This window comes from Aulostomus chinensis, chromosome 16 (assembly GCF_037954235.1).
Source record: "Aulostomus chinensis isolate RoL2024-O1b breed Wild chromosome 16, RoL_Achi_v1.0, whole genome shotgun sequence".
NCBI lineage: Eukaryota > Metazoa > Chordata > Actinopteri > Syngnathiformes > Aulostomidae > Aulostomus > Aulostomus chinensis.
This window is the reverse complement of record NC_141335.1, coordinates 20,320,520-20,347,175: the sequence shown is the minus strand read 5'-3', so window position 1 is coordinate 20,347,175 and position 26,656 is coordinate 20,320,520. Positions and strand designations below refer to the sequence as shown.

Below are 26,656 nucleotides of genomic sequence, written 5' to 3'. Positions count from 1 at the left end.
TTCAAAACAATGTTGGCAGCTCCTGAATAGGTAGCATAGATGCTGCTATACAGTAGCATCAGTTTTATCAAAACTGGAGAGTGAGGAAGGACACTGAAGGCTTGACTCCATGGTCAGGTAAACATAAGGTGAAGCAGCCCACAGCAGACGAGAGAACTTGTCCCCCACACTCTTAACCTGGCTCAGCCAAAAGCCATATCCCTGAGTAGCTACAGCATGTGTCATGTAATGTGTTCTGGCACAGCATTTAGTTCAGGTTATCCGTGTTTTAGCAGAACTACATGTCTGATTAAAATTTGCTTTGTTCAATTGTTATTATGGTGCATTGTTTCCTTTCCTAACATTTTATTTTCAAACTTTATTACTCACCTTCCTAACACAAAAACACACTGACATCAAGACTAAAGCATCTGTGAATCGTATGGCATTTAAAACAACTGTTCATAAAAATGAACCACATCCATCCACATTATCAGTCAGCGGGGAGCGACTCTAATGGCATTTCTGCTCCACATCCCTACCTAAGCTGCTTCAGTTAACATTTTCAAAGAAACGGGAGTAAACTCCACATATGTATATATTTCATACTGTTAGAACCTCTAGCATACTAAATAAAGACCGTTATTTGTTACCTGCAATTTTACTTTAGTCTTGTAAAGTCCTTTGAAAGAGAGAGAGAGAGAGAGGGATGACATCCAGTTTTATTTTTCATGGAGCAGATATTAGCATTCCATAATGTGAGGCATCCCCATAGAATCACAGACAGACATTGCAATGGCACCTGCATCTAAACAGCTGTTTACTCTTTCATTGGAAGTCTATTACCAGCTGCAGAAATGAAGTCAAATAGTATAACCATGCACAGCAGCTTGCTTTGAATTCCTAGTTTGACATAAACGACACAAACCAAACAAGACAAAGGGCTTGATGCGTACACACACACACACACACACACACACACACACACACACACACACACACACACACACACACACACACACACACACACACAGGGTAAAAGGAGACAGCAGTATCCTGTCAAGCCTCCCAGTCTGATTTATCCTCTGTCGCCACTCTCATTCCTGTCCGACCGACCACAGACAAGGGATGCCTTTAATTTCCCATTAAAATGCCCTGGAACAACTGAGGGTTGAGGAGGCAGTGTGTCCAGCTGTGTGTGTGTGTGTGTGTGTGTGTGTGTGTGTGTGTGTGTGTGTGTCAAAAGGCTTGATTAGATCGTGCGTCAGTGTGTGTTTGTGGCATCTCCATTGAGCTCTACAGACATCACGATACAAGTGTGATTGTGTGTGTGTGTGTGTGTGTGTGTGTGTGTGTGTGTGTGTGTGTGTGTGTGTGTGTGTATGTGTGTGTGTGTGTCAGAAAGTGGTAACGGGAGCAGACATCAGCGCACATCATTCCAGATGACATGAGCTGCAGCTCCCGGGCCAGGCCCACGATAAATATTAATGGCCAAGAACAAGTGGATTGGGAGTTGAGTTATCAGGGCGGGCCTTCCTAATTGACATTTTACCTGCTGTATACCTTAACAGGGCTGTAAAACACTGGGCCGGGGCTCAGGATGGGAGGGGGGGGGGGCGTGTCAGTCAAGCTCTTCCCCATCATGGCTACTTTCCTCTGGGACGAGAGGACTTCCAGCTCGCCTGCTTTTCTTATTGTTCAGATTCAGCATCAAGGTGCTACATGTCGCATTTTAACGTCAAGAAGTTGTCACATTGAATGAAAATAATGCAGACCATTCTAGGTTCTATGCTGCATTTAATCTAGTGATTTGGAATTAGTTTAAAATTTGTTGATAATTAATTAATGACTATTTCAATTAATATTAGTTAAATCATAAACAACAAACCCTATTTTATTAAATGTATTAATAGAAAATAAGAGATAGATTTTGGCATTCCTAAGTGTCCATCATTTCTTCGAATTCAAATCTAAGAATTTTTTTCATTTAAAACAATTTTTTGATAATAAATTTATATAAAAATATTATTAAATTAAAGATAGAGCAAAAATACTTGAGAAAATTGTTCTCTTATTGACATGCGGATCATTGAATTGATTACTTGGCTAGTTTCAACAGTTACAAACACAGATCTCTTGTAACTTCACCATTTTATCTATCAACCATGATTCTTATTGACCCAGTTTCATTCTTACACACACTTTCACACACTGTTTGCAATCTGGCCTTCAACATACACTCACGGCCATCGTCACACTCCCGCTCATTAAACAACAACAACAAAAAAAAACCTTCCTCAGAAAGCTTGTATTCAGAAGAACTCAACAACACACACACACACACACACACACACACAGGAAGTGGCAGCTTTTGGATCTAAAAGTGTTCTTCTCCCCCTTACATGATCTGAACATTGACAAGCGGGTCAGACAACAAACAATTATCCCCGGAGCACAGGGAAGGGGGGGTGGGAAATCGAAGATTGAGAAAACAAATAGGGGTGATGTCATCAAAGCTAAATGGCAAGCCCTGTGTGAGAACAGACAGAAGAGTCTATTCATATTTACTGTTGCCAGGATTTCAATATCAAGATCATAGAAAGGACATCAGATGTTTCTCTTTCCACTGACTGCTTCACAAAGACAAGCGCAAACTGTGATCTCTATTTGATGAGAATGAAAATACAACAAAAAGGTTAATCTATACACAAACACCATTAAATAAACAGCTCATAATGCCAGGATATTAGCCGCGCTTATATGAAACGGCAGATAATTATATTTTCTAAAGGCCAATGTTTGCAATTTTTTTTATAAAGAGCAAATGTGACTGGGTGGGTGCTGTGATTTATGAGCGTTTGTTGGGGTGCAGTGTAGCATGACGATAATGCCCAGAAACATGTACAAGTCAGACAGAAACAACTCAGCAGGGGACGTCAGTTCATTTCTGGACAACAGCGGGAGACTTTTCTACAGGTCCACACCGTCTCCGGAGGGGACGAAGAGATGTCACACCTGTAGTGTGTGAATTAAACATCTAGTATTAAAGTACTTTTTTAGCACGCGGAACTACTGGGTGTTTCAAGGTACAGAGCTCTGTTAGTGGTGTTAGGTTTGAGGGTTTGGCTCCACCAAGAGGTCACAAACAGAACATTTCCTCAGCTGGCTCATTCATTCAAAAGCTTTATTCAAATACTGTTGACCGTCATTCATTGGCAAGGCAAGGCAAATTTATTTATGTAGCATAGTTATTCATCAGAGTGTGAGAACAGTAATAGAAATTATTTGATGGTGGATGATTTATCAACTACTAACAGTTAATAATCACGCTGCTGTACCACAGGGGAGTTGTGAGAGAAAACCAGAAATGTACTTTTGGTTCTTAAATCTTGCATTGGTTTCTTTCACCTAGATGTTTGGGTAAAACAGATTTAATGCCATTACAATGTAACAGCTCATAACACCTTCGAAAAGGGACATCTGCACCTGTGAATAATGCAACAGATGTTCATAATTCTCTACAGTAAACATGCCTATTTGGATTTCTGCTGCGTAAGACCTGTAAGGCCTGCATTTCTAATTTTTTCTTTTCTTATGCCAACAGCCAGAACAAGAAATTCCATTTTGGATTTAAATTTTTAGCTTTATTTACAAATTTGCTCCATCACAATCACCATGTGCACTCTAGGCCTAAAACAATATTAATGGAAACAAACAGATTCTCATAGAGCCTGTTAACATAAAACAAAAAGTGGAGCCTTTTCATCTTAGGGGCTTTAGTTTTAGAACTTTTTTCACAGTTTTTTATACTTCCTCGTTATACTAGTTTTCATACAGAAGTATTCAAGAGTAGGAACACTTTAACCCACACACTTAAAATCTGTGCCGAGTCTATTTCACTTGCTGTCTTCCCTCCAAAACCATTTGGCAACCCACCCTAGTTATGATCTCCTACGTTGAAAGCCACTGACCTAAATAGCCCAACACACTGAAGGAGATTCCGAATGTTGCTTAGTTAGTTACAGACTTTTTCACAAACAAAAGGAATATAAGGGATAGCTCCATGATATATATGACGTTTGAAATGTGTCCTGATTTCCTGATGAGGACGTAATTAGGGAATAAATATGAAGTGTGATCGGTACAAAACCTTCCAACACTAGGATGTTTGCTGAGGCCGGCAGAAATACAGGCAAACCATACCACGGTGCAACAGTGGCGGGTCTTACCTTTAGTGTTTACATCACACAAACAAGAATAAACAACGAGTACATACAACTTTGTGGATATGCACAGGAATCCTTCTTCACTCTGAGAGCCAGCTCTAATACCCTGAACATTTTCGCCTGAGAACTAAAAGAATTATTTCCAAACCTCTATTGCCACCTTGTGGTACCAGCAGTTATTACATATAGAGGGCAATAGGCTTATATGTGGCTGCATAGTATGAATAATATACAACCAAGAATTAGAGACTGGAGTTCACTCACATGAACTGTCCCTCGTGTCATGCACAGCTCAATGAGCATTCCCCATTTGGTACCTATATTTCTGCAGCAGTCGTTCTTTCAGTCACAAATCCATGAACTGATCAGATAAAGACAGTTCCTGCACAAAACAGCCTTTTTTGTTTATGAAAACACTTCATTTAGAGTTTGCTTCCTCATCCTAGTGACTTGAGCATTTTGCAAGTAAATATGCACGCGCATGGAGGGTGATAGTGGTTTCTGTTACAGATCACATTCAAGAGCTGTTAATAAAAAATGACGAGTTATGACAAATAACACGGCCACTGTCTGAGGTTTAGATGTTAGATGATGTCATTTTACCACCAATTGCCTTCCTATTACAACTGCACTAGTACACTAGTACTCTGAGTCAAACGTGTTACTAACACAGTTAAAATGACTAAAGAAAGTGGTGGGTTTTTTCTGCTTTACAGAGAAAAAGAGACAGTTTTAGATTTTTACATACATATTTTATAAAAATGCAGTAGTGGCTCTTGATTGATGTCTACCTGTCTTTCCGGTAATCTGATGAGGAATGAGGGACAACTGAGATCAAACTGAACTTACTGTGAAATGCTCCTGGGATTTATAGTTCTCATCGAGGTAGACGCGAGCTCTGCTGTACTCCTTCATGGCATCACTGGACAATAACTCCCTGGGGAACACACACGTCAGGAGTTTTACTGTATTAAAACAAATACTTTCAAATGAACAATGTATTCTGGAACACACACTTTGGGCACAATAAAGAAACGGTGTTAAAATTAAAAACTAACTGCCTTGCTGGGATGTGACCAGTGGGGGGAGTCGTCGGCTCAGCTTCAAACACTACACAAGCGGAGTTAAGCCTACTAACTACATCATGAGCACAATACTTACTTGACAAAACTATCCACATGTGACATGGATGCTTCATAATTCTTCCCGCCCACCTCTTGACAGTGAACTGCTAAGAAGTGTGGCTTGTGTGATTGAACCGTCTGCAAGGAGAGAGGAAGAGAGAGAGCGTCAAAAATGAAGGAAAGAGACAAACTGCAAATAACCACAACTGATGCAGTTACACAGAAAAAAACACCCCATTACGGCAATTTGCTCATGAAACAACAACACTTAAGTTGAATTATTCAGCTGAGCACGAAACCTCTACAAGCGTGGCGCCTCAACAATTCTCTCTGAACTCCGTTGTATGACATGCTACTATATTTACTCAAGACAAAGTACCTTGCTAATGTAGGCAGAAGGCACTTAGTGAGCTTGTTCCACAAGGGCCGGCCCCTCTTCATGCCTGCAGCACTCTGTGTATGTACAGCAAGGTGTGACAGCTGCTCACACGTGACTGACAAATCACTCACGATACCAATAACTGCTTCGCTACGGCAAGAATACAGCGCTTATCAGAGAGTCTCCTGGAAGGAAAATGAATGGATACTTGAAAATGTATAAACCAGGACCTGGTTTAGATTTGCTTCCAGCACGAGTCTCCTGCATTTAAAATTCCCTCCTCCACTGAGTGAGGTGTTTGTGAGCACCCTGTCAGAGGTGTTCAGAGTGGCTGACCTCTAATGGAAAATCAATAACACAGAGTGATTTACAGCACTCACAAGCACTCACTGGCTCGGCCTTATGGATGGTAGTCAGAAGCTGTTCATCAGTGTCACTGAGTACTGCGGGTGGGGGGCTACAAATGGTCTTTGGACCCTTACAGAGCCCTGCTACTTCACTAGCGCCCCGCCTCGCTGTTGCATTATGCTCACTACAGATCCAATCAAATAAAAGTAATGTATGGCAATAACAGTATGGATTTTCCATCAACCTATGGCTCGTCACTTAGCTCAAATGACCCACGAATGGGGGGGCCTGCAGCAGCTCAAACTTGGGAAGATTAGTGGACCTATCAGGAAAAGGTCACTTACAAGGAGCTAATGTCAGGATCTGATGTGACGTGTGTGACTTATGTGTGTGTGCACTTCCATGTACATACTTGGTGTAATACACTGAATTCTGTTTATCTTTCCAGGCCGTTAATTCTTTCCAGGTAGTAACTTCACTGCCACAATCAGCAATTCCATCAAAACAAACACAATGAGCCAGAGACTTTCCTTTACTTTGGCAAAGCACAAACATGTGACAATAACTAAATCTATCACCACCTCTACTGCAATATTCTGTTAACATGTGAGTAGAGAGAAAAATACTGACATTATCTCTACCAGTTAATGACCATATGGGACACTTTCTCAACCCTAAAAGGATGTTTGTTGTGTTTGAGAAGGTGTCTTCTCTCATCCTTCGCAATATTTCAAAAGGTTTCTATTTGTTAAAACTACCTTTTTGTTAAACTGTGCTGTTACTGAGAGGTCCATACATAGTAAGTGCTACTGTACTATGACCCATGCTCACATTCACGATCATCCAAATTCAGAATTATACCCTGAGGGATGACACCAAACAACCAGAGTGTTCTGAATGGAGGCCTTGAAAAGGCGCTCAGAACCACGGAGGAATTACCCCTCGGGAACTCGGAGAGATCCTAGTTCTTTCTACATTTTAGAAAAAAAATTTGGCTTTAGGATAAGCAGATAAAGAAGCCTGAATGTAATAAGTGTAAGGGCGTATTTCCACTGGCTCACTTCGGCTCGGGTAGGGTGGGTACAGCTTGGTATGGGTGCGTTTCCACTTGCACTAGCTCCCACATCAGCATGTGTGGTCTCACCGGCCAGGAGTTCCACGGTGTAATTTGTGTGCGACACAACAACAATGGACGGTATTATGCCTGTTGCTCAGTCAGCGGTTTTTGCTTAAACTGTAAATGAGGGGCGACAGACAGACACGGTTTCACGCAGGGAAACAGAACACCCAAGAAAAGTATAAAAGTCTTTACCAACGATCGACCAGTATACTGCCAAGGCCAAGATGATACGAAGTAGACGACGTAAGAGGGTAAGTTACCCAATCAGGGCCCCGCGATGTGTTTAAGTCACATTTTAGCCCCGCTCGGCTCGCTTGGAACTCAAGCGGAGAAGGGACCGAAATGGTAAAGGTGAGTACCCAAATCGACTCGACCCCACCCGACCTGCGCTGAAGTAAGCCAGTGGAAACCCAAGTGTCTCCCGACTGATGCTTGCATCACTTCAGATACAATTAGAGAAAAGCAAAGAAGAATGGCTCAAGTAGAAAAGTCCCAAACACACACATTACATTATAAATTTCCACAAACAAGAAAAGACTTCACTCAAATACCGAAGCAGTTTTAGAAGTTTTAATGGAAGAGAGCCCAAGGCCAGACACTAAAGGAAGTTTAATTTGTAATTCAATTAGCAGGTAAAAAGTTAACGTTTAGTTAAGTAATCTTTTAGTAAAGGAAGGACAGGAGTGGAAATTTCCATCCATGCATGTGAGGGGTATCACTAGCGATAGTGAACACTGATCAGTACTTCAGTTTCCATAGAAATGTAAAGGTACTAGAGTAAGCAAAATGGCCTATTTTCATCTTTAGTCCCTCGGCAGGTTACAAAACCCCAATACACTGTAACACCACTATGCAATAGAACCACAATAGAATACAAAACTATACAGTATACATACCCAGATCAAAGTAACAAAAACTGTTGAGGATGGTGAGAGCAATATCATCCATGACAGCAAATCTTGTTTGCTTGATTTCACATTGTCATGTTCTAAGTGTGTAAGGGTTGATAGTTGGTGCATTCTCTCCGTTTTTAAGGAAGGCTGCTGCAGTAAAAAAAGGGGCTCTGACTGAGACTTCATGTATTTTTATAGTTGTAGTTTAAGTGTCAATCCAAGTGCAAGCTGCAAAACCGTGTTGCTCCATGAGGTTCTTGAGGCAAAGGGCTCCATCTTTTCTTGGATTCTCTGGGATTATTTGTCTAGTCCATTGTTTACATATCATTTCTCATCAAGGGGTTAAGGAAACACAGGACAGATTACAGGTCAGTACAGATCTTTAAATATAAAGATGATTTATTTCTAATGAGACAAACATGCCACTGTGTGAAGTGACATTGTCCTCCAGGCAGAGACGAACCACCAGACAGCAGAGCTTTGATGAGGACTAATCAGTAGAGCCTGAGTCTTATTTCATGGTTCCTATTTGGAGTATAAATAATCAGAGCGAACAGCCTAGTCGGTAGACTGACGTACGAGGGACAGATTTTTGTGTCAAACTGTGGTTAATAGTCTCACAAAAAATATTCGATGTGGGTAACAAGAGGAATTTGAGGCTTCCGGATAAAATCTGGAGTTTTGTGGACGATCCAAGTTGAAATATATTAAACAAAACAATAAACAAAATCAATCGACAAAAACCCCCTAACAAGCTCCTTTGAAAAGATAGTCTTCTCTCATACCGATGTTGTTGAACATTGACCAGAAAACTGCACATTGTTAATTCCCTGCTTACTCAAACACAGCTCGCCCGTTTTATGAGTACACATTTCAAAAGAGATTATGTGAGGCACAGAAGTACAATGAAGGGGTCAGAAGAAAATGCAAAGATTGCAAGCAGCTTTTGCCCACAGAATCATCTGCAAAACATGGTCCTCATTTTTGAAAAAAATATTCACATTTGAGAGCTTCACTGCTATTTCTATTTATCTTTTTATGTATTATATGTTAACATTTTGAAGTTATAATCTTAAAATGGGAATGCACAATAATATTGGCATATCATTGGCATCAGTGGATACTGGTCTTTTTTAAAACGCGTCTGTATTCGGTCTGCTGGCCAACAGTCGGCCCAGTTTTGCTTGTCTCTTCATCTTTGTTAATCTCCTGTTATTCATAATGGGAAACAATATTGTAAATATAAATGTGCTGGGCATTTTTTGGGGAGGGAAGAAAACAATTTTTAACATTGACAATGTTTGCATGTGTTTGTTTCAGTGATTCAGTATCATCCAAACTTGTTTTATACACATAATATTGACATAAATATCGTCTATCAGCCAAATTTGTTGTAAAATATCAGCAGATTGAATAAAAATCCAATACCTTGCATCCCTATTTAACTAAATTTGTGTTATCTTGAATTTGCAGCAAATATAACTCAAAATATGACAAGAAATAGGTCCTTCAATTAAATTTATTTACTGAATTTATTAAAAAAAATTGCTGCATAAGGATAGGCATTGCTACCGGTGGAAGAGATTTTGGTGTTATGGCACAGCCCTACACCGGACGGGTGAGTGATCTAAAGACCTTCAACACCGTCAGTGGTCCCTGCAAATTACAGATCTCTGGACTTGAGGAGATCCGACACAATCACTAGCCCGTGACCTTCCCCAGACGTTTCCAATGCAAATTAGCAGTGGGATTACTCCTTAAACTGTGGTGCAATGCAAATGATTGTTGATACCACCACGGCAGTGCCGCATGCCCACTTAACCCAGTCTAAGGTTCACAAGTGGAGCAGGCAAATGACCCTGCTTTGCTTAGGTGTAAATGAATGGGACATCAGGAGACATGCTGAGAGTCTTAATGCAGGATTTGATTGGATGCTTCATAGTGAGAGGAAAGTACATGGAAAGGAATTCTGAAATAGTAGTGACAGCGTGGGTACTTGTGCTGTAGCAATCCTGAGAAATAATGTCGTTTTTCACTGGTGCTACACAGTTGGAGGGAAAAGTTACATGATGATTGCTGTGTACAATGTTGCTTTAGAATACAAAAAAAATGGTCACACAAAACACACAAATAACTGCTAATTCTATTGTTTCGATGAAGAAAATGGCAAAAACAAAAAATATTTTTTTAACAATAATAAATCCATTCCTACATCATTTGTGCAGTATTGTTCAAAGTATACACTGGCTTTTGTTTTTTTTTGTTGTTGTTTTTGTTTTTTGCTGCAGCATAATTGCACAGGCTCAAACACAGCGACTGGGATTCGATCAATAAAGCAGCATGATTTCTGATTTCAGTTTGATAAAGTCTGATTAAGAGTTTTGTTATGGTTCTCAAGCAGCTTCCCTGTGTTTTGGTAAACTGTGTGGAAACTGCAGTCGAAGGTGTGAACTTAAAAAGAAAAACAACTGCCGCTTTAAGTGCAACTCGGCCAAAACACTATTTCCTGTAATTACCTTTCTGTGGCGTTCCTAGTAGATCAGAACGTGTGAAGCAACAGCCAAATGAGTAATAGCTCAAAAACTGTTACACCAGCCTTTCCAAGTATGAGTAAATCCATTCAAAAAGATATCAATATATGTTCTGTCACTCCTCTAAAACTTTCATTCAACAGTAGAGTCCTAACGGTATAATTGCTGGGATCAAGCTGTCACTGCTGCAGAGCTGCAGTGCATAGAGCTGCTACGTTTGCAGGCTTTTCACTGCAGTTCTCACCCAACTATTAAAGTTTACACTGCAGAGTTTGCCTGAAACTTCTTCAAACATGCTTGGTATGAAAAGGGCCTGACAGGAGAGACAGAGGAGTGAGACAGACAGGCAGTGAGAAGGAGAGGAAGATAAAAAATACAAGAGTGGGGCGGGGGAGCAGGTGTTACGGTAGCTGGTACAAACATGCCAATGAACTATGATCGAGGTGTGTCATAAAGTCAATATTTTTATTTCTGCCAGGAATTCCCCTGCTATTCACTCTGCTAAACAGCTGATTGGAACATTGTATGACAGCTAGAATACACGTACGTACATCAAGCATATTAAGATGCTTTGCTGCAGTTGCAAAACGAGTTGAAAAGCTTGTATTTCTTGATGTCGGGGATGTAACAGTTCGATACACTAAACGCGAACAACCATTCCTTAAAGGTGTGCAAATCAGCTACTATTCAAAGGTTTCTTCATGACAAGACAAGATCTTCCTTGATGATTAAAGCAACCTTGCTGATTCACTTTGTTGGGTAAGACCAAAGTTTTTTCTTCTTCTTCCTGTGTGAAACAGCCCTTTGGATTCTTGCCAAGTTGAGTAAAAGCACATAAACAACAGACTTTCATACCTGCTGACATTTTACAATGAAAAACACAACAGAGATGTTGGAGTTGATGAGTGAAAAGGCGGCTGACCAGGGAACACAGTGAGAGAGAGTCTATATGTGTGTGTATTTGTGTGTGTACAGAGGGGTCATGATGAGATTGTGCAGCGTGGCTGATTGTAGTTCGCCCTGGTCATCTCTGCTGGTTGTTCCCAGCCACACAAGTTCAGAGTCTGATGCTTTTTTCCATTACGTCAGCCAGCAGCGGTGTTGGCAGCAGCAGCACAGAGCTGGCATGAGGTTACGGGCCTGATTCAGACAGGGGCACACCTCCCTCGCTCATGCTGCTCCTTACCTCTCCCCCACCACCACCCAAGAGACATGATCGCTTCGTCTAAGCTACGTAAGCCTGCTGCACAATACAAGCAGAATTCCTTAAAGGCTGTAATCAGTGACTGCTCAAAATACATGCACACACGCACACACGCACAAACAGAGGCTGGAATCACCTGGCAATCTACGTGTTTTGGCAGGTCAGCCACAATGACGGTTTGTTTATCTTGATCTACAAGTGTCTGATATGAGGCACATTATTATTATTTGCTATTATTATGATTATATTAACTGTCAATTAACTGGTCAATACTGGTCAGTTATGATGAAATGAAAACAGGTTAGAATAATTGTATTATTAATCGTCCAGTTCCATTTACTGAGTAACAGCTATTCAAGTAAGTTACCATGATAGTGTGATAATTGTTAGTTGCACCCCTCAGTGACAGGTCAAAATGGCTGCTGAGAGAGGTTCTATATCCAGCAGTGCTGACTGGTTTGGAGGCAGTGAGTGGGACTTGCCAATCACTCAGGTGTTAGCCTGCATTCCATTCCAAGTCAAAAGTGGACGACGATGACTTGGTATTTCTGACCTCTGATCAAAATGCATTCCAGTGAGGAAATCTACAAAGCCAAACAAAGCGATGCTTGCTCACTGACTTTGGGATGTGAAGCCGGCTCGTCACATGCAAACATACACACATACTCCAGACACCCGGAACAGCTGTTGCAGCACTAGAACATTTATCAAAAGTTAATTCTGCGAAATGTCTCACGGTGCTGTACTTGCTGTGACATCAGGCAGCCCATCTCAGGCTTGGGGGATACTCCTGAGTTCTGTATTCCATAACTGTTTAATTGCATTTTTCTGTATTGTCATTCATGCTGAGCAATATATAGATTATATATCGATATCATGGTACAGGAGTAGATATCCATAGTTTTGGATATTATTACCGGCTGCATTAATTTTCTGAGCTTACCGACTGTTCCAGCTGTTGTAATATTTGCCTTGACTCATTCGGGCATTGCAGCCACATTATTGGTGATAATTTCTCAGAATAGTAACAAATATTTTATGAAAGCGCCAACAGTCACCCTGACAAAACAGTGAATTATCATCTGCAGCGATAATCCATCAGCAGTATAATGTCATCAGAGCTATGTTACAAAGCTAGCAATTGTTACTGCGTTCAAATGAAACTTGAGTTTATATGAGTGATAATCCATAAACTTACTACTTACCAATTTGTGAAAAAGATAAAAGGAGGGTAGTCTTTAGGACTCTTCTAGCATTAAAGCCCTTCTGAACCAAACGAACAGCATCATGGCTCACAGACAGGCACTGACTGAAATTGCTATTCTAGCTTTTTTTCTGCATGTTTAAAAAGGGGTAAAAGGATAATCAAATTTCAAGTTTGACAAGCTTTCATCATTCATATTCAGAATGCCTGATTTAACAAGTATTCGCCATCAACTTAAGGAACTACAACACTATTAGTTGATAAATAAGAACACAAAAAAATGGTATCCTGACTTAAAAACCACTGCGATTGGTTGTGCATCCAAGTGGTACGTGAACAAATACAGTAGTGTGTTGTTGATTCACTGGTATTTTGTGATAGAACTAAGATCTTATCGAAACTGAAGAAATAGTTTGTACGCTCAGCACACTTGGCTGCAGCTGGGCTATTTGTATTAATTGGTGGTCGGCCAGTCAGATATTTGTACTGCTGTTTCTTGAGAAATGCGCAGAAGTTTTCAAGTTCAAAAACTGGACGTAACGCTTTGCTAAAACCCGGAGTTTGAACACAAAGAAATAAATTCCTGTAATGTTGGTCGGTAGTAAGTAATTTTCCTGATTTATTTGAGGTCTTACCACACCTTCCCATCCACAAAGCACTTTCCCTCGAGTAGACTTCTTAACAACACTGTAAAGTCATTTATTGGTTCAATAACGAGCTCACAGCTCAGGATTCTGCTGCCATGACCCACATTTCACGACACTTCTGCACAATAAAGCTGCGACTGGAAAACTGGGTGTCAAACATGAGAAAATTACCAGCTTCATTAACCTTCCATAGCCTCTTCGATCTGAGCAGTTGATGTGGCAAAAGTACGTGCATTCATTATTCAGGTAGAAGTACAGATACTTGTACAAAAAAAAGTAAATGTAGATAAACTGGTTCAACTTATTTACTCAAGCAAAAATAAAGTAGTATGGGCTTTTAAAGTTACTCTTAAGTATAAAGTAAAACATATTGATGAATACAAATATTTCTTGTACATAAGGCCAGGGAAGATGATTGCTGTGAGTCTGCTGCTCCTGAAGATGAATGGAAACTGATCAAATTATCAGCCTCTCAAACTAAATTCTCTCTTTTATGTCCGCCGCGTATCCAAATTAAAGCAGCAAGCCTATTTTTTGAGGGTAAGGAGTAGAAAGTACAGATATTTATGTTAAAATGTAGGGAGTAAATGTAAAAACTTGTTTAAAAAAAACTTGTCAAGTAAACAACAGATACCTGAAAAATCTGAAGCACCATTATGAAGAATTTGTATTTGCTTTTTGGTACCTCAACATGTTTGTGTTGGGAGTTCTTAACAGCGGAGCTAAAGACATTTGTGCCTCTAATAGCTGCCACCAACATGTTACCATCTCTCTCTCGTTTTCTTTCTTCTTCAGTTTCTATGTCCTTCTCCCTCACACCGTCTCATCCTGCATTAGTTCAGTTCTTATATTTCTAAAGAAAAATTTTCAGACATAATTGTGGGAAAAAGTCCCTTCATGGCGATCAGATACCACGGACTGAGATCTGAGAGCTGGTGTTACGAGTGAAGCTGCTGTCGGCATTTATACAGTTATACCTGCAAATCCTGCCTAAGCTGATCACTTTTTTTTACATTGTTTTAAAGAGACTATTCAAGACATCCTACCCCTTGAACAGCATTCACCATGTGTGAGGAATCATTGTATCAATATACTCACTGGCTTACACAATATAGCTTTGCCCCAGGGCTGCACGGTTCAACAAAATCTAATCAAAATCAAAATATGGCCTACGGCAACTTTGAAATCCCAGCAAGGTGCAACATTTGTTACAGGCTACTTGTGCATGAAAATATCCCTTTCAATTAACTCTTTCAGAATGGCCGAAATGTCCTGCCAACACTATTCAGAATACTATCAGTGGTACCTGAAATTCACACCCTCTGGAGAACACTAATAAAGGAGGTGCAATCATGATGGAAAAATAATTAAAACTTCCATCTCAGCCAGCTTGAAGGACTCCAATCTGCATGACTCTAGAGATGGAAACATCTTGCGAGATATATTCATGCACTGAATTCACCTTTTCATTTCCATCAGTCTAGTTATATTTCAACACTGTCTTTGATATTTCTCCTCACTCGCTCTCTGTCTTTCACTTTCAGCAGCACTTTCTGACACAGCAACCTCACTTCCCTTACCCCAGTGGAAAGAGTTGCGGTTCATCAGGGGTTCCTCTGTAGATGAAAAGGTAAGATATGGAGTTGAGCAGCCAACATTTGCTCTCTGCATCACAAAGTACTTGGTGAGGTGAAAACAAGGTGAATATGATCAGGGGCTTCACCTAACATACGTCTGCAAGATTTTTAAATGGATCGGTTGATTATGAAGATTTTATTTAAATATTCTTGGAGCTTTTCATTATTAATCACTTGCATTTTAGGCTTCAACTTCAGTAGATTTTTATAGCTATAGGAGGCACATGTCTTCACTTGACCTCTTCAACAGAAAAGGAGAATCTTGTGGATTAGCCCCAGGGCTGTGGTCACAGTCCCATGACAGCACCTGAAGCTAGAGACATGCACGCCGAGCCTGTTGATTCACTAATACAGCCAGTACACTACTACCACTTCAGCAAACCGGATCCATGCAGTGAAATTATTAATAGCCACTGTGTTCTCTCAAGAGTGGTGTTTCAGGAAATTATTGAAATTCACTTAAGCAATGAACAAAATATACATTAATACGTATAAAAATATATTTTGTTGTCATTTGAAAAGCTGTTTTTTTTTTTTGCAGGATTATTCAAAAACGACCAAGCTGATTTTCATAAAAGTTGTGTAAGGGGTACAGAAGTGATTGACAGGGAGGGCACAAGTTTATTTTTTCTTTTCATCAGGCACTGTATTTCACCCGAATAGTGCAATATGTCTTGGTTTTACCTCATTCTGCATGATTTCTTTGAGACTCCAGAATTTAGAAACTGCTATCCACGTTTTTATCATCCTGTAAAATCCATAATTCGATGCATTTGAGTTTGTAAACACACATTTTGGACCATTTTAATTATGTCAATTTCTAAGCCTCCATTAACTTCAAGCTAAAGATATGGTCTCCTGGTTTTATGTGAGTGTTCAGAGTTCAGGCCCCCAACAGTGAATCGCTGAAAGGCAAATTACACTATTAGGGTGAAATGTCGCTTTCAAATTATAAGACTGACAGAATGTTCAGAGGCTGAAGTGGCTTAACTGCCAACGTATTTGATTCAGCATATCTTACCTGGTAAAACTCCCTCAGCCATGTCTTCTGTAGATTTTCAGGCTGCAAGGAGAGGAAACAAGCCATTAGTCACGTTATCAAAACATTCTGGTGTGATATCACTTTTCTGGTTCAGAGGTTGACTTGTCTCCAACCCCCCTAGTGGGTTGCCCTGGGTCTCTTGATGGTTTCTATATCTAGGTTCAAGCTATCTAATGAGAGATCTAAACAAACTCCGGGAATATTATATTTCCACGCTAGCTTGTGAGGAGTGATATATGCACACATATCTAAGGCTTGCATCCACTTACTTGTACCTCCCTCTCGTTATGTCAAGTTTATTTCAGGGTTAAACCATGTTCTCCAAGGCAACAACAAGCCATTCCCCATCTCTCTTTCCTTATTTTGCTCTGCCTGTATCTGCCTCCCTCCCACCCTCTCTTTCCCTCTCCACTGTAAAAGGCTATTCTCAGACCTGGACTTCATTTCGTTTGTGTGGCGGAAAAAGAGACAGGGCCCAGGGCAGTCTACCATTTAAGGAGAGATCTCCCTATGTCGATAACTAGGTCTGATGAACCACTGGTGTTTGTGTGTGTGTGTGTGTGTGTGTGTGTGTTGGGGAGTTTGTCTTCAGACTTGCCTATAATAAGACTACACAAGGGATCCGCAGGCTTTGATGGTAACTGTGTAAAAGTCCTGATATATTATAAAAGTGTTTGGGCCATACAACTCTTAGCTTTCTGCAGAATTTGGTTTCAAGCTGCCTGCCTGGGAAACAGATACATCAACTATAACAAAAAATTGTCAGAATATTGATAATTTGACCAAAAAATGTAGGTCAGCTTTCCAACATGGCTGCTGATGGAACTATTGTTCCCGCCATTTTCCAATTTGTCTGACAATCTGGATTTTTGACTGACTCAGATTGTCTGTTAGCCCAAGGAATTCATCTGAAAGCATAAACACAGTTTTAAAGCAGGTGACAGGATAAAATAAAGTATTACGTCCCACATATCACTTACTTTGATGTCTGGTTAAGTTTTTTTGTCTGTTCTTTACAAACTTGGTTGTTTTTAACAAATTGCAATCTGAAGTTTGTGTATTTTTCACTGGCACTGAAGAGTTTCCACACCTAAGTCATTTAATGGATTAACAAAGTATTTTTCTACCTTAATGACACTCAAAGGACTTCCATTTACACACAACCTAATCGTCAGTCATGTCTTCAGAGGAGACGGGGATTGAACCAGCAACCCTTTGATTTCTAGACAGCTGCTCTATACCTCCTGAGCCACGGTGACCAACCTCAACATACGCGTGTATGTAGCTTTGATTCTACTGTCTGTGTCACTGTGCATGATGTTAATCACCATGTTGCTAATGCTTGTACCCAGCACTGGATCTGACTGATAGCTAGTCTGGGGCTGACGAGGCTGAAAACTACCAGCTGCTCGATTCATGAGTTTAAATTCTGATTAAAGTGGTTGAGTTGAAGCTAAACTCAGCCTTTGATCTTTTGACAAAATTAGGGGTATGGAATGAAATGATTAATTTTATTTAGGCCTAGAAACACTAGAGTCTGTGTGAGCTGGTGCCAGCAAGTATTTATCCTAGCGTGGCAGACAAAGATGGCAAACGTGGCTCAATCCACACCTCCGAAATATCTCAGTGGGGTAGGTGTCGGCAAGGACCTCGTGATATGATTCTTATCATGAAACTTGGGTCAGGATTCAATATTATCACAATATCCCAATTTATTGTGATATTCTACATAATTCACAGAAAAATTCATTTTAAAGTTTCCAGGTGATTCAAGTTTCTCAGCCATATTAGCTTTTGACTGTCCATTTCCTTGACTACTTCCCACATTACTACAGGAAATGCCGTGAAGTGTAGCAGCTGTAATGCAACACCTAGCAGAGCAAAGGTAATCTATATTGTAACTTGGAAAAAGAATCACAATGTATCGCCATATTAATATTTTTTCAGTTACAAAAAAACAATATGGTTGCAATGATGATGATGATGATGCTGATATCTTGACATGTCCACCCAACACTGCTGTTTACCTCAACTCCAGCTAATGTGCAGGTTGCTAGGCAACTGAAAGCATGTAACACCAAAGACTGCATTGTAATGCTTCCGTTTATGTAAAAAATGAACACGAACGCACAATAAAACATACTTGTTTGAACCTCTTTCTCCTCGCTTCCAGTCTTTATGCTAAGCTACATTTAGCTATTGCCTTCTGACAAATTTTTGAGAAAAAAATATTTTCTCAAAATGTGTAATGTTAGCATTAAAGTGGAACATAAAAAAAACAAGTCAGTTTGTTTCATTGTTTAAAAAGTGCAGAATATTCCAGATATGAGGAACCTGTATGAGGTTAAGAATAGTACACCTGTTCTCTCCGCAGTTATAATTCTACTATACTGACATACGAATAAGTGTGGTCAAGCGCTAAATCCCTCGTATGTTGACATTTCCAGGGGCACCTAACTTTCTTAAGACGTGTGTGTGCATGTATGCGTGTGCGTGTGTGTGTGTGTGTGTGTGTGTCCCAGCCTCAGCCAGATCAGACAGAGCAGAGGTCTATATATGGACATGAGCACTGGACCTTGTCATTAGTCACATGGACAGAGGAAGAGGAAAAAGAGAGTGAGAAAAGAGACAAGAACAGAAAGGTTCACAGCAAAGAAGTGGCAGCTGACCATCCCTGTTTATGTTGCTAATGGCTGACAGGTTGACATGTCCATCTGACAGTTGTAAATCACAGCTGTTTGGTGCAAATTGATGACACTTTTATTTTACCGCTCAGTTTTTTAAGGAAATGTATCTCACTCGTATCACACAGACAGAATATCTTCTGCTAGTGTATTACAGGACCCTGCAAGGACTCAACACACAGCATGGGGGGGGGGGGGGGCTCAGTAATGAGGTAATGAAGACACACAGTTGACAGTTTTATAAACAAACATCTGGGGAATACATGTCCTAGATCAACCCAACATTGAGCTGAGTGGAAAGAAAAAAGCTGCAAGCAGGGTGGTTGATATGTGTCCAGATCTTTCTAGAGTGCTCCGCCTGAGCCTGACCCAGCTCTGGTGTGCTGTCATTCTGGGGAACAGATGTGGGCTTTGCCAAGGTGGCTCAGTACAACAGCATCATGCGCTTGATGATCCAGGCCCGGGGGACAGAGTGGTCTAATAGTGGAGGTGAGCTATATCTGTAGCCCTCAGCCTATCAGAAGTTAATTTGAAGTTAATTAGAAAGCGGGGCTACACTGACAGAATGGTAAAAATAACACCCGCCCCCCCTCCCTCCCCAGGCTCTCATGACATACACCTCCTCTTCCTCCTCTGGCACTCAACTAGTTCTCTCTACCTCCTCCTCGCTCTTCTTCGCCCATGCCTGTGTTCCTCAGTTTATGGCCTACTTTTCAGACAGCGTGGGGAATTGAGAAACCCGATTGGATTTTTTGAGGAAATCTATTTAAAATCCCAGTTGTCATATATGTAAGAGTTCTTACACTCTCATGGAAGAGCATAAACGAAGACAAATTTGCATCAGTTAAAAAAAAAATTTAAAAAAACCTCCTTTACACCGCTTGCTTTGAGAAACTCACCGTACAGCACTGCACAGTCACCTCGTTTCAACTCATCAGCTCATCTCCTGAGTCACACTTTCCTTGAGGTTAAGCACAGTTTATCTTTTGACAGGATATTTGCTTGCCCGGCCTCCAAATTGAACAAATACCACAGAGGGCAAAAACGTCATCAATCAGTGTTAAAGGTTTCAGTTTTGTGCGCTGACATTACAAGATGACTAGCCTGGTGATAAAAGCTTTTTTTCTAAAACATAAAAAATTAGACTGAGAGTAATTGACATGCATTGGCAGGACACATGTTTAAGTTTCTGTCGAGGTGATGCAGGAACACCCCAAGGTTGTTGTTTTTTCTGTAACTCCATATCTCTACACTGTCCCTATTTGAAAACAAACAAAAAACAAAAAAAGGCAATGAGTTTTTCATCAAATACCTGAAAAAGATCTGTGGATCACACTAGCTTCAGATATTTGAATGTTTCGTTGTTTCACAGCATAAAACATATCATTAGGGACCTGTGTACAGCACAGTAAATTATAAAGAGTTTGTGTCCATTGACTTTTGGTCGGAGGATATCCACGGTGAGGCTAACTTCCAGGTTGGCGTACAAAAATATGTCAACCCTGATCCAGGACCCGTCCACAATCAAACAGCTCAGTCAGATCCAGGTCAAGTCCAGCAAGAGTGGAAACACGTAAACAAAAATCCAGGATGGAGGAGGATGAATTTTTCTATGCATCATGGCCAGAGAGAGAAAGGCTAACATGACATTAGGTAAGACAGCAAGTTTTGCTTTGACTTGCAAATTAACATTAAATTTGCAACAATTAGCTGTGACAATGGTGAAGGTCTAGTTCGGCATATCATATAATAGCCAGGTCCTGGATGAGTCATTTAGCAGTTCTGCTCGGATCCATATCTTAGTTTTAAAACACTGGGTGGGTCCACTCTGGGACAGTGTAGTGCATTCCTGGGTTTCTATTACAATTAGACTGATTATCGGTTGGGCCAATTATTGGGGCCAATATCCTTCATTTTGACGCATATCGGCATCTGCCTCTTTTCTTTTCTTCTTTTTTAAAAAAATCTGACAGCCAATAACAGATCCATTTAAATCTATGTTATTTTGGCTCTGATGCAGCCGCACCTCTCTGTCTGTGGTCACGACTCTGTCTCCAGCGTTGTCCCACTCACAGCACCATCTGATTGGTTACAAGCAGAGCCACGGCGGGGTTAACAGTCAATAAGCAGTGAATGCTGTGCATGCGCAGTGCTCACACAGAGGAGAGGAGGAAAAGTTTAGCCGAGAGCCAGGAAAGCAGCTATATGTTTCAAAGGTAAGGTAAGACAGCAGACTCCCCCGAAATTGTAATAAACATCCCAGTCCTCTACAACTCACAACTACTAGAAAGGTTACTTTGAGACCAATGAGGTTATGTAAACATAAACGGCAGCTCTGCTCGCTCGCAGTCCCTCCCGACGTGTCTGTTAATCACTTGAAACAAGGTTGCTGATAATATCGATATGGAAATAGTCAGTGATAGTAGAAGTATGTGCGTGTGTGAGTGAGAGAGAGAGAGAGAGAGAGAGAGAGAGAGAGAGAGAGAGAGAGTAAAAACCTAGTGAACTCAGTTCAGTCCAGTTTTGTTGCAGGCAAGCACGTTGAGGTGAAGGCGGATTAGTTTTTAACTTAAAATGAAGACAAGTGAAAGATCAAGGAACATTTCAGTTATATTGAAATTTTGGAAAACTTTTATATACTGTAGAAAACTTTAGGGAGCATTTTATTTGTTTAAGTTTTCTTTTCACTTTATAAGACATTCTACTGAGCCTGGGAGCTCCCTGCACTTTTTGTTAGAATTTTGAAACAAAGATGTCTATTGGCTAAGATTTAGAAAAAATAAAAAGTGCTTAACATGTTGCAAAAAGCTGTTTAATAAACATATGCTTAAAGGCATTTATACTACGCCAATATTTTCACTTTTACTGCAAATGAATATCGGCTCCAAATATCGCTTGTCGGCCTCCTTGACTACTAATAATCAGTATCGCCCCTGAAAAAAGAAAACATATCGGTCCATCTCTAGCTTCTATGTGTGTGTGGGAAAGAACTTTTGTACCCGTGAAGACCGCTATTCTATATCCACCCACAGTCAATTATAAATCCCAATGTGTGTAAAAATTATTCGCATTACCACACCCACACACACACAGGAAGGGTTGTGGTATATTTTTTGTGAGGAGAATCAGAAAAGAAAAGCTTTCCTAGTTGTGATACTCAGGCTGACACAAAATCTTTGATGTCATAGCCTGAATTTGCACTCTGTTCTTTGTCACGTGAAGCAGTTTTGTGTATTTATTTATTTTTAATCTGATTAGATGAAGCATTCCCCAATCCTTTTTGGAATTAGAATCGGAATGTTAAACTGGAACTGGGGTAGAAATTACGTCAAAGGACCGTCCCGTTAAAGACCCCTGTGGCGATCTGCTGGGAACACATGGCCACCACATGCGTTTCCTCCTTTTCCACCCACTTCTCATTCTCCAAGTAATCATCATGCTGTTTCCTCTCTGCCTCCATTTCAACTTCAATATTATTATTTTCATTCGGTTTTGCCGACCTGGACAGTATGTTCTTCAACAATCGCGCTATTCTCCCTTTCCCAACAAGCCTGGCCAGCTCTCACATTCTCAGACCAGAGCAGCAGGTTAGCATGGGATTAGAGAGTGGAGGAAAGAACTTTGCATTGTAGAATGCAATCTCCATAATTGAAAAGAAGAGAGTGTAGATGAGGAGTCTTAAAAAAAGCAACGGTTGCTTGGTTACGCCTGCCTCCAATAGGACACACACAGGTCTATAGAGAAACAATTGCTGAATTGGGAGGAACAACTTAAAAACCAAGGTGAAGTGCTTTGAGGCTGTAATTTGATGCTCATTAGCTACGTCTAATTCGCTGCACGGAGAGACAGCTGATTGATTCACAGAAAAGCTTAGGCCTCAGAAAATAGGAACCCTCTGGATGTGTTTACATTTCCGCGATGGACGTATTGAATGTAAATGTGTCGCAGTGTTCGCACTAAATTTCAAAGCAAATTTCAAGTAAATTTAGAAATGTTGCAAAACAGGACATGCATCAAAGTTGTTTGGAGGCCAAGTTGTGCATCTTTCGATTAAAAGATGGCGATATAAGCAACACAGCTGTAACAAGCAGCACAGAAGAAGAGAAAGTTCGCTAACTGAAGAAAAAAAACAGGTCAGCCCATTAATTTGGCAACTTTCAACTAAAACAGGTAGGGAGTTCTTGAGGAACGACCATCTGTTGGACAAGTGGTAGTTCTTATGTACCAGCTAGTACTGGACGCGCTGCATGCAGTTTCCATGAAGACGACAGCAGCAGAAACCGCTGTGAAGGAAAGACAATCAGAGTTTATTCAAATTCAATCTCTAATTCTCAGCATTTACTCTTTCAGGACATACAGAACCCCTCAAGCTGGCTTAAAAACAATTTTTCACGCATCAAAATAGATCGGAAGAAATTTGATTGATTAATAAGTGCTGAGAGGATGCACGAAATTGATCAATATCACAATTTAAGAGCTTTGATTAGGATGCAAGTGCTAACATCTTTTACCATTTAGTAGGGTGATAAGATGAATATTGCCTGCCGACAGTAATTTGAAACACATTTAATCAGCCTGGTGGGCTTCGGTTCATATATATTTCCACATAGTGATGAATGACATGGCAACATCTGTGCTTTGTGCTCCCAAACATCATACAATTCCAAGGATCTTTCTGAAACAAAAAAAAGAAAAAGAAAACAACACCTCAAGCCATGTACTGCTGAGTTTGTAAAGTCTAACTCTACTCATCCACACCCTTTACATTTTGATAAATTGTGCTGGGCTGGCAGTAAATACAGCCCACATTAGAGAACACCATTCGGCGGTAACCAGGACCTTTTGCCTGCTCAGCCACAAATTAAACCAATCTAACTCCAAACAGTAATTTCACTCAGTCGGTGGTCAGAAACACCACCACTGTAATAAAGGTAACACCTTTAGTTAACTGTTCTGAGACATATTGCCTTTACTTATTAGACTATTTGCCCTGCTTATCTTATCAGCTTAATATTTTTTCAGCCTGTCAATAATAAAATAATCATCGTCATGCCATTGCTCCTTGGTAGTTTTATATCCTGCCCTGTTGAACAAATTGACAGACCAACAGCTAAACCAGATGCTATGACAAAAATTGATCTGAACCCTGATCTATTTGCCAAGTTTAGGGGATGAAGTGATGTGCAAAATGTGTAAATAGCCATGTGACTTTGTCAGACTGGTTTACAAGGACACCATATTTGAAAAACACCTTTATAAACTCACTCAGTCAGTCGCAACCAATTTGAGTAGACAAATAAACTAACGAGTCATGATAGGAAGAACATCAGATTCCTTTTAAGAATAATAACCACTTCATTTGCCATTCAAAACAAGAAAATGAACCAACTAGGAAGGTTTGTAATGCTTCTCGCAACAAATTCTTCAATTCCCTCCAAATCCCTGTGACGATGCTTCATCTTACCTCATTTATTGCCACTACATCTTGATAAAGTCAACAGTATAAGTGATACCAATGAAAGGCTGACAGCTGCTAGATGGCAAAATAGAGACGTTAGAGGTGAAAAGAGACAATGGTGGTGCAACCTTGTTCGTGGGCTGTGTGTGTGTGTGTGTGTGTGTGTGTGTGTGTGTGTGTGTGTGTGTGTGTGTGTGTGTGTGTGTGTGTGAGACAGACTGCTAGAAAGGAGGTTATTAGCTTTCAGGGGAGCTAACTAAAAATACACTGCCTAGATGGAGGCCATTGACTGAGGGAGGGGATGGAAGGAAGGAGAGCAGCTGGAGAATCAGCAGGAGAATGGGCTGATAGGCTGGCCTGGCATCCTCCAACAGGTTGCTGCTGGTGTCACTTTCACTAAAAACTCCCTTTGACAGTTGCTCGGCAGTGACTACAGGATGTGGAGGTGTGTCCCTTCAGTATTTTATGTAACTCCACATCAAAGAGCCTCATTATGGAATTAATTAGAGCAAAGCTGCAGCAAGGAATCACTGAATTAGAGCTAAGCTGGCTCCTGAGACAAGTCTTTACCCATGTGGGGGATCAGGTGTGACAGTATGGAGGAGGATTAAGGCGTCTGCACTGCTCATCTGAAAGTACCTGAAACCCCTCTTCCTGCCTACACTTCCTCCACATCAGAATATGGGGGCCACATCCTGCAATTTGTTCAGCTGTCAGGAGCAGACAAGCACGCTCATGTCACACAGCGATTAACAAGGTATGTGGCGTGAAAAGGATTTAGGATTCAAACAGTACTGTCATTTCTCACCATTTCAGTCACTTTTGTGTGCACTAATATTTTTGAATGCTTTTGTGGACAGTCTGAAAACATCTGCTGCTTAATGAACTCCCCAAAATCTTGATCCTGTAGGTCATACAGTATGTGTACCCACGTCCACGTGTCCAGCTGTGTCGTGGGAGCGTCCAGAATTCCATGGACTTCGTGAACAAGGTTAGAGAACTCAAGCTGGACCCAGATGAGACCATGGTGTCCTACGATGTGACCTCCTTGTTCACCTGCGTCCCTACCGTGGAGGCTGTAGAAACAGTGAAGAAACGCCTACAGCTGGACAACACCCTCAGCAACAGGACCAACCTCAATCCGGACCAAATCTGCCAACTTCTGGACCTTTGCCTGAACACAACCTACTTCCAGTACAGAGGGAAGTTTTTCAGGCAAAAACACGGCTGTGCCATGGGTTCTCCCGTATCTCCTATCGTGGCCAACCTATACATGGAAGAGGTGGAACAGAGGGCCCTGACTTCCTTCAGTGGACCCTCCCCCACCCACTGGTTCCGATACGTTGATGACACCTGGGTGAAGATCAAGATTCAGGAGGTACAACCGTTTACAGCACACATCAACTCGGTAGACGTCAACATCAAGTTCACCAGAGAGGATGTGAAAGACAACCATCTGCCCTTTTTGGACTGTGATGTCTACATTCAAGAGGACAGGAGCCTGAGGGTGGATGTGTACAGGAAACCCACCCACACTGACCAATACTTGCTTTTTGACTCTCACCATCCTCTGGAGCACAAGTTAGGTGTCATCAGGACGCTGCAACACCGAGCGGAGACCATCCCCACCAGCGTCCAAGGCCGGAAAAAAGAACAGCAGCATCTGAAAAGAGCACTTAAAACTTGTGGCTTCCCAGACTGGACCTTTGTAAAATCCTCTTCCAGGTCCAGAAAGGAGGAGAGCTCCAGGAGGAGGGAAGATGAAGAAGGCAGGAGAAAAAACATAGTGATCCCCTATGTGGCAGGGGTTTCTGAGAAATTAAGGAGAATCTATAATAAGCACCGCATCCCTGTGTCTTTTAAACCAGACAACACTCTGAGACAAAGACTGGTTCACCCCAAAGATCCCACCCCTCACAGCCAGAAAAGCAATCTGGTATACGCTGTCAGATGCAGTGAGGCCTGCACGGATCTCTACATAGGGGAAACCAAACAGCCCCTCAACAAGCGCATGGCCCAACATAGAAGAGCCAACTCTGGAGGACAGGACTCAGCGGTTTTCCTCCACCTCAAGGAGGAAAGCCACTCCTTCCAGGACGACCATGTCCAAATTCTCGACAGAGAGGACAGATGGTTTGAAAGAGGAGTTAAAGAAGCCATCCACGTCAGGATAGAGAAAC

At 41.0% G+C, this 26,656-nt stretch overlaps 1 protein-coding gene across 1 annotated transcript in view; it reads right to left on the bottom strand.

Annotated features, from left to right (window-relative positions):
- Window positions 1–26,656, bottom strand: part of inpp5a (inositol polyphosphate-5-phosphatase A) — a 148,776-nt gene that overhangs the window by 90,442 nt on the left and 31,678 nt on the right. The window contains 3 exon segments of the mRNA XM_086180960.1: window positions 5,055–5,142; window positions 5,367–5,467; window positions 16,314–16,355. Coding sequence (XP_086037086.1) covers window positions 5,055–5,142; window positions 5,367–5,467; window positions 16,314–16,355 — 231 coding nt within the window.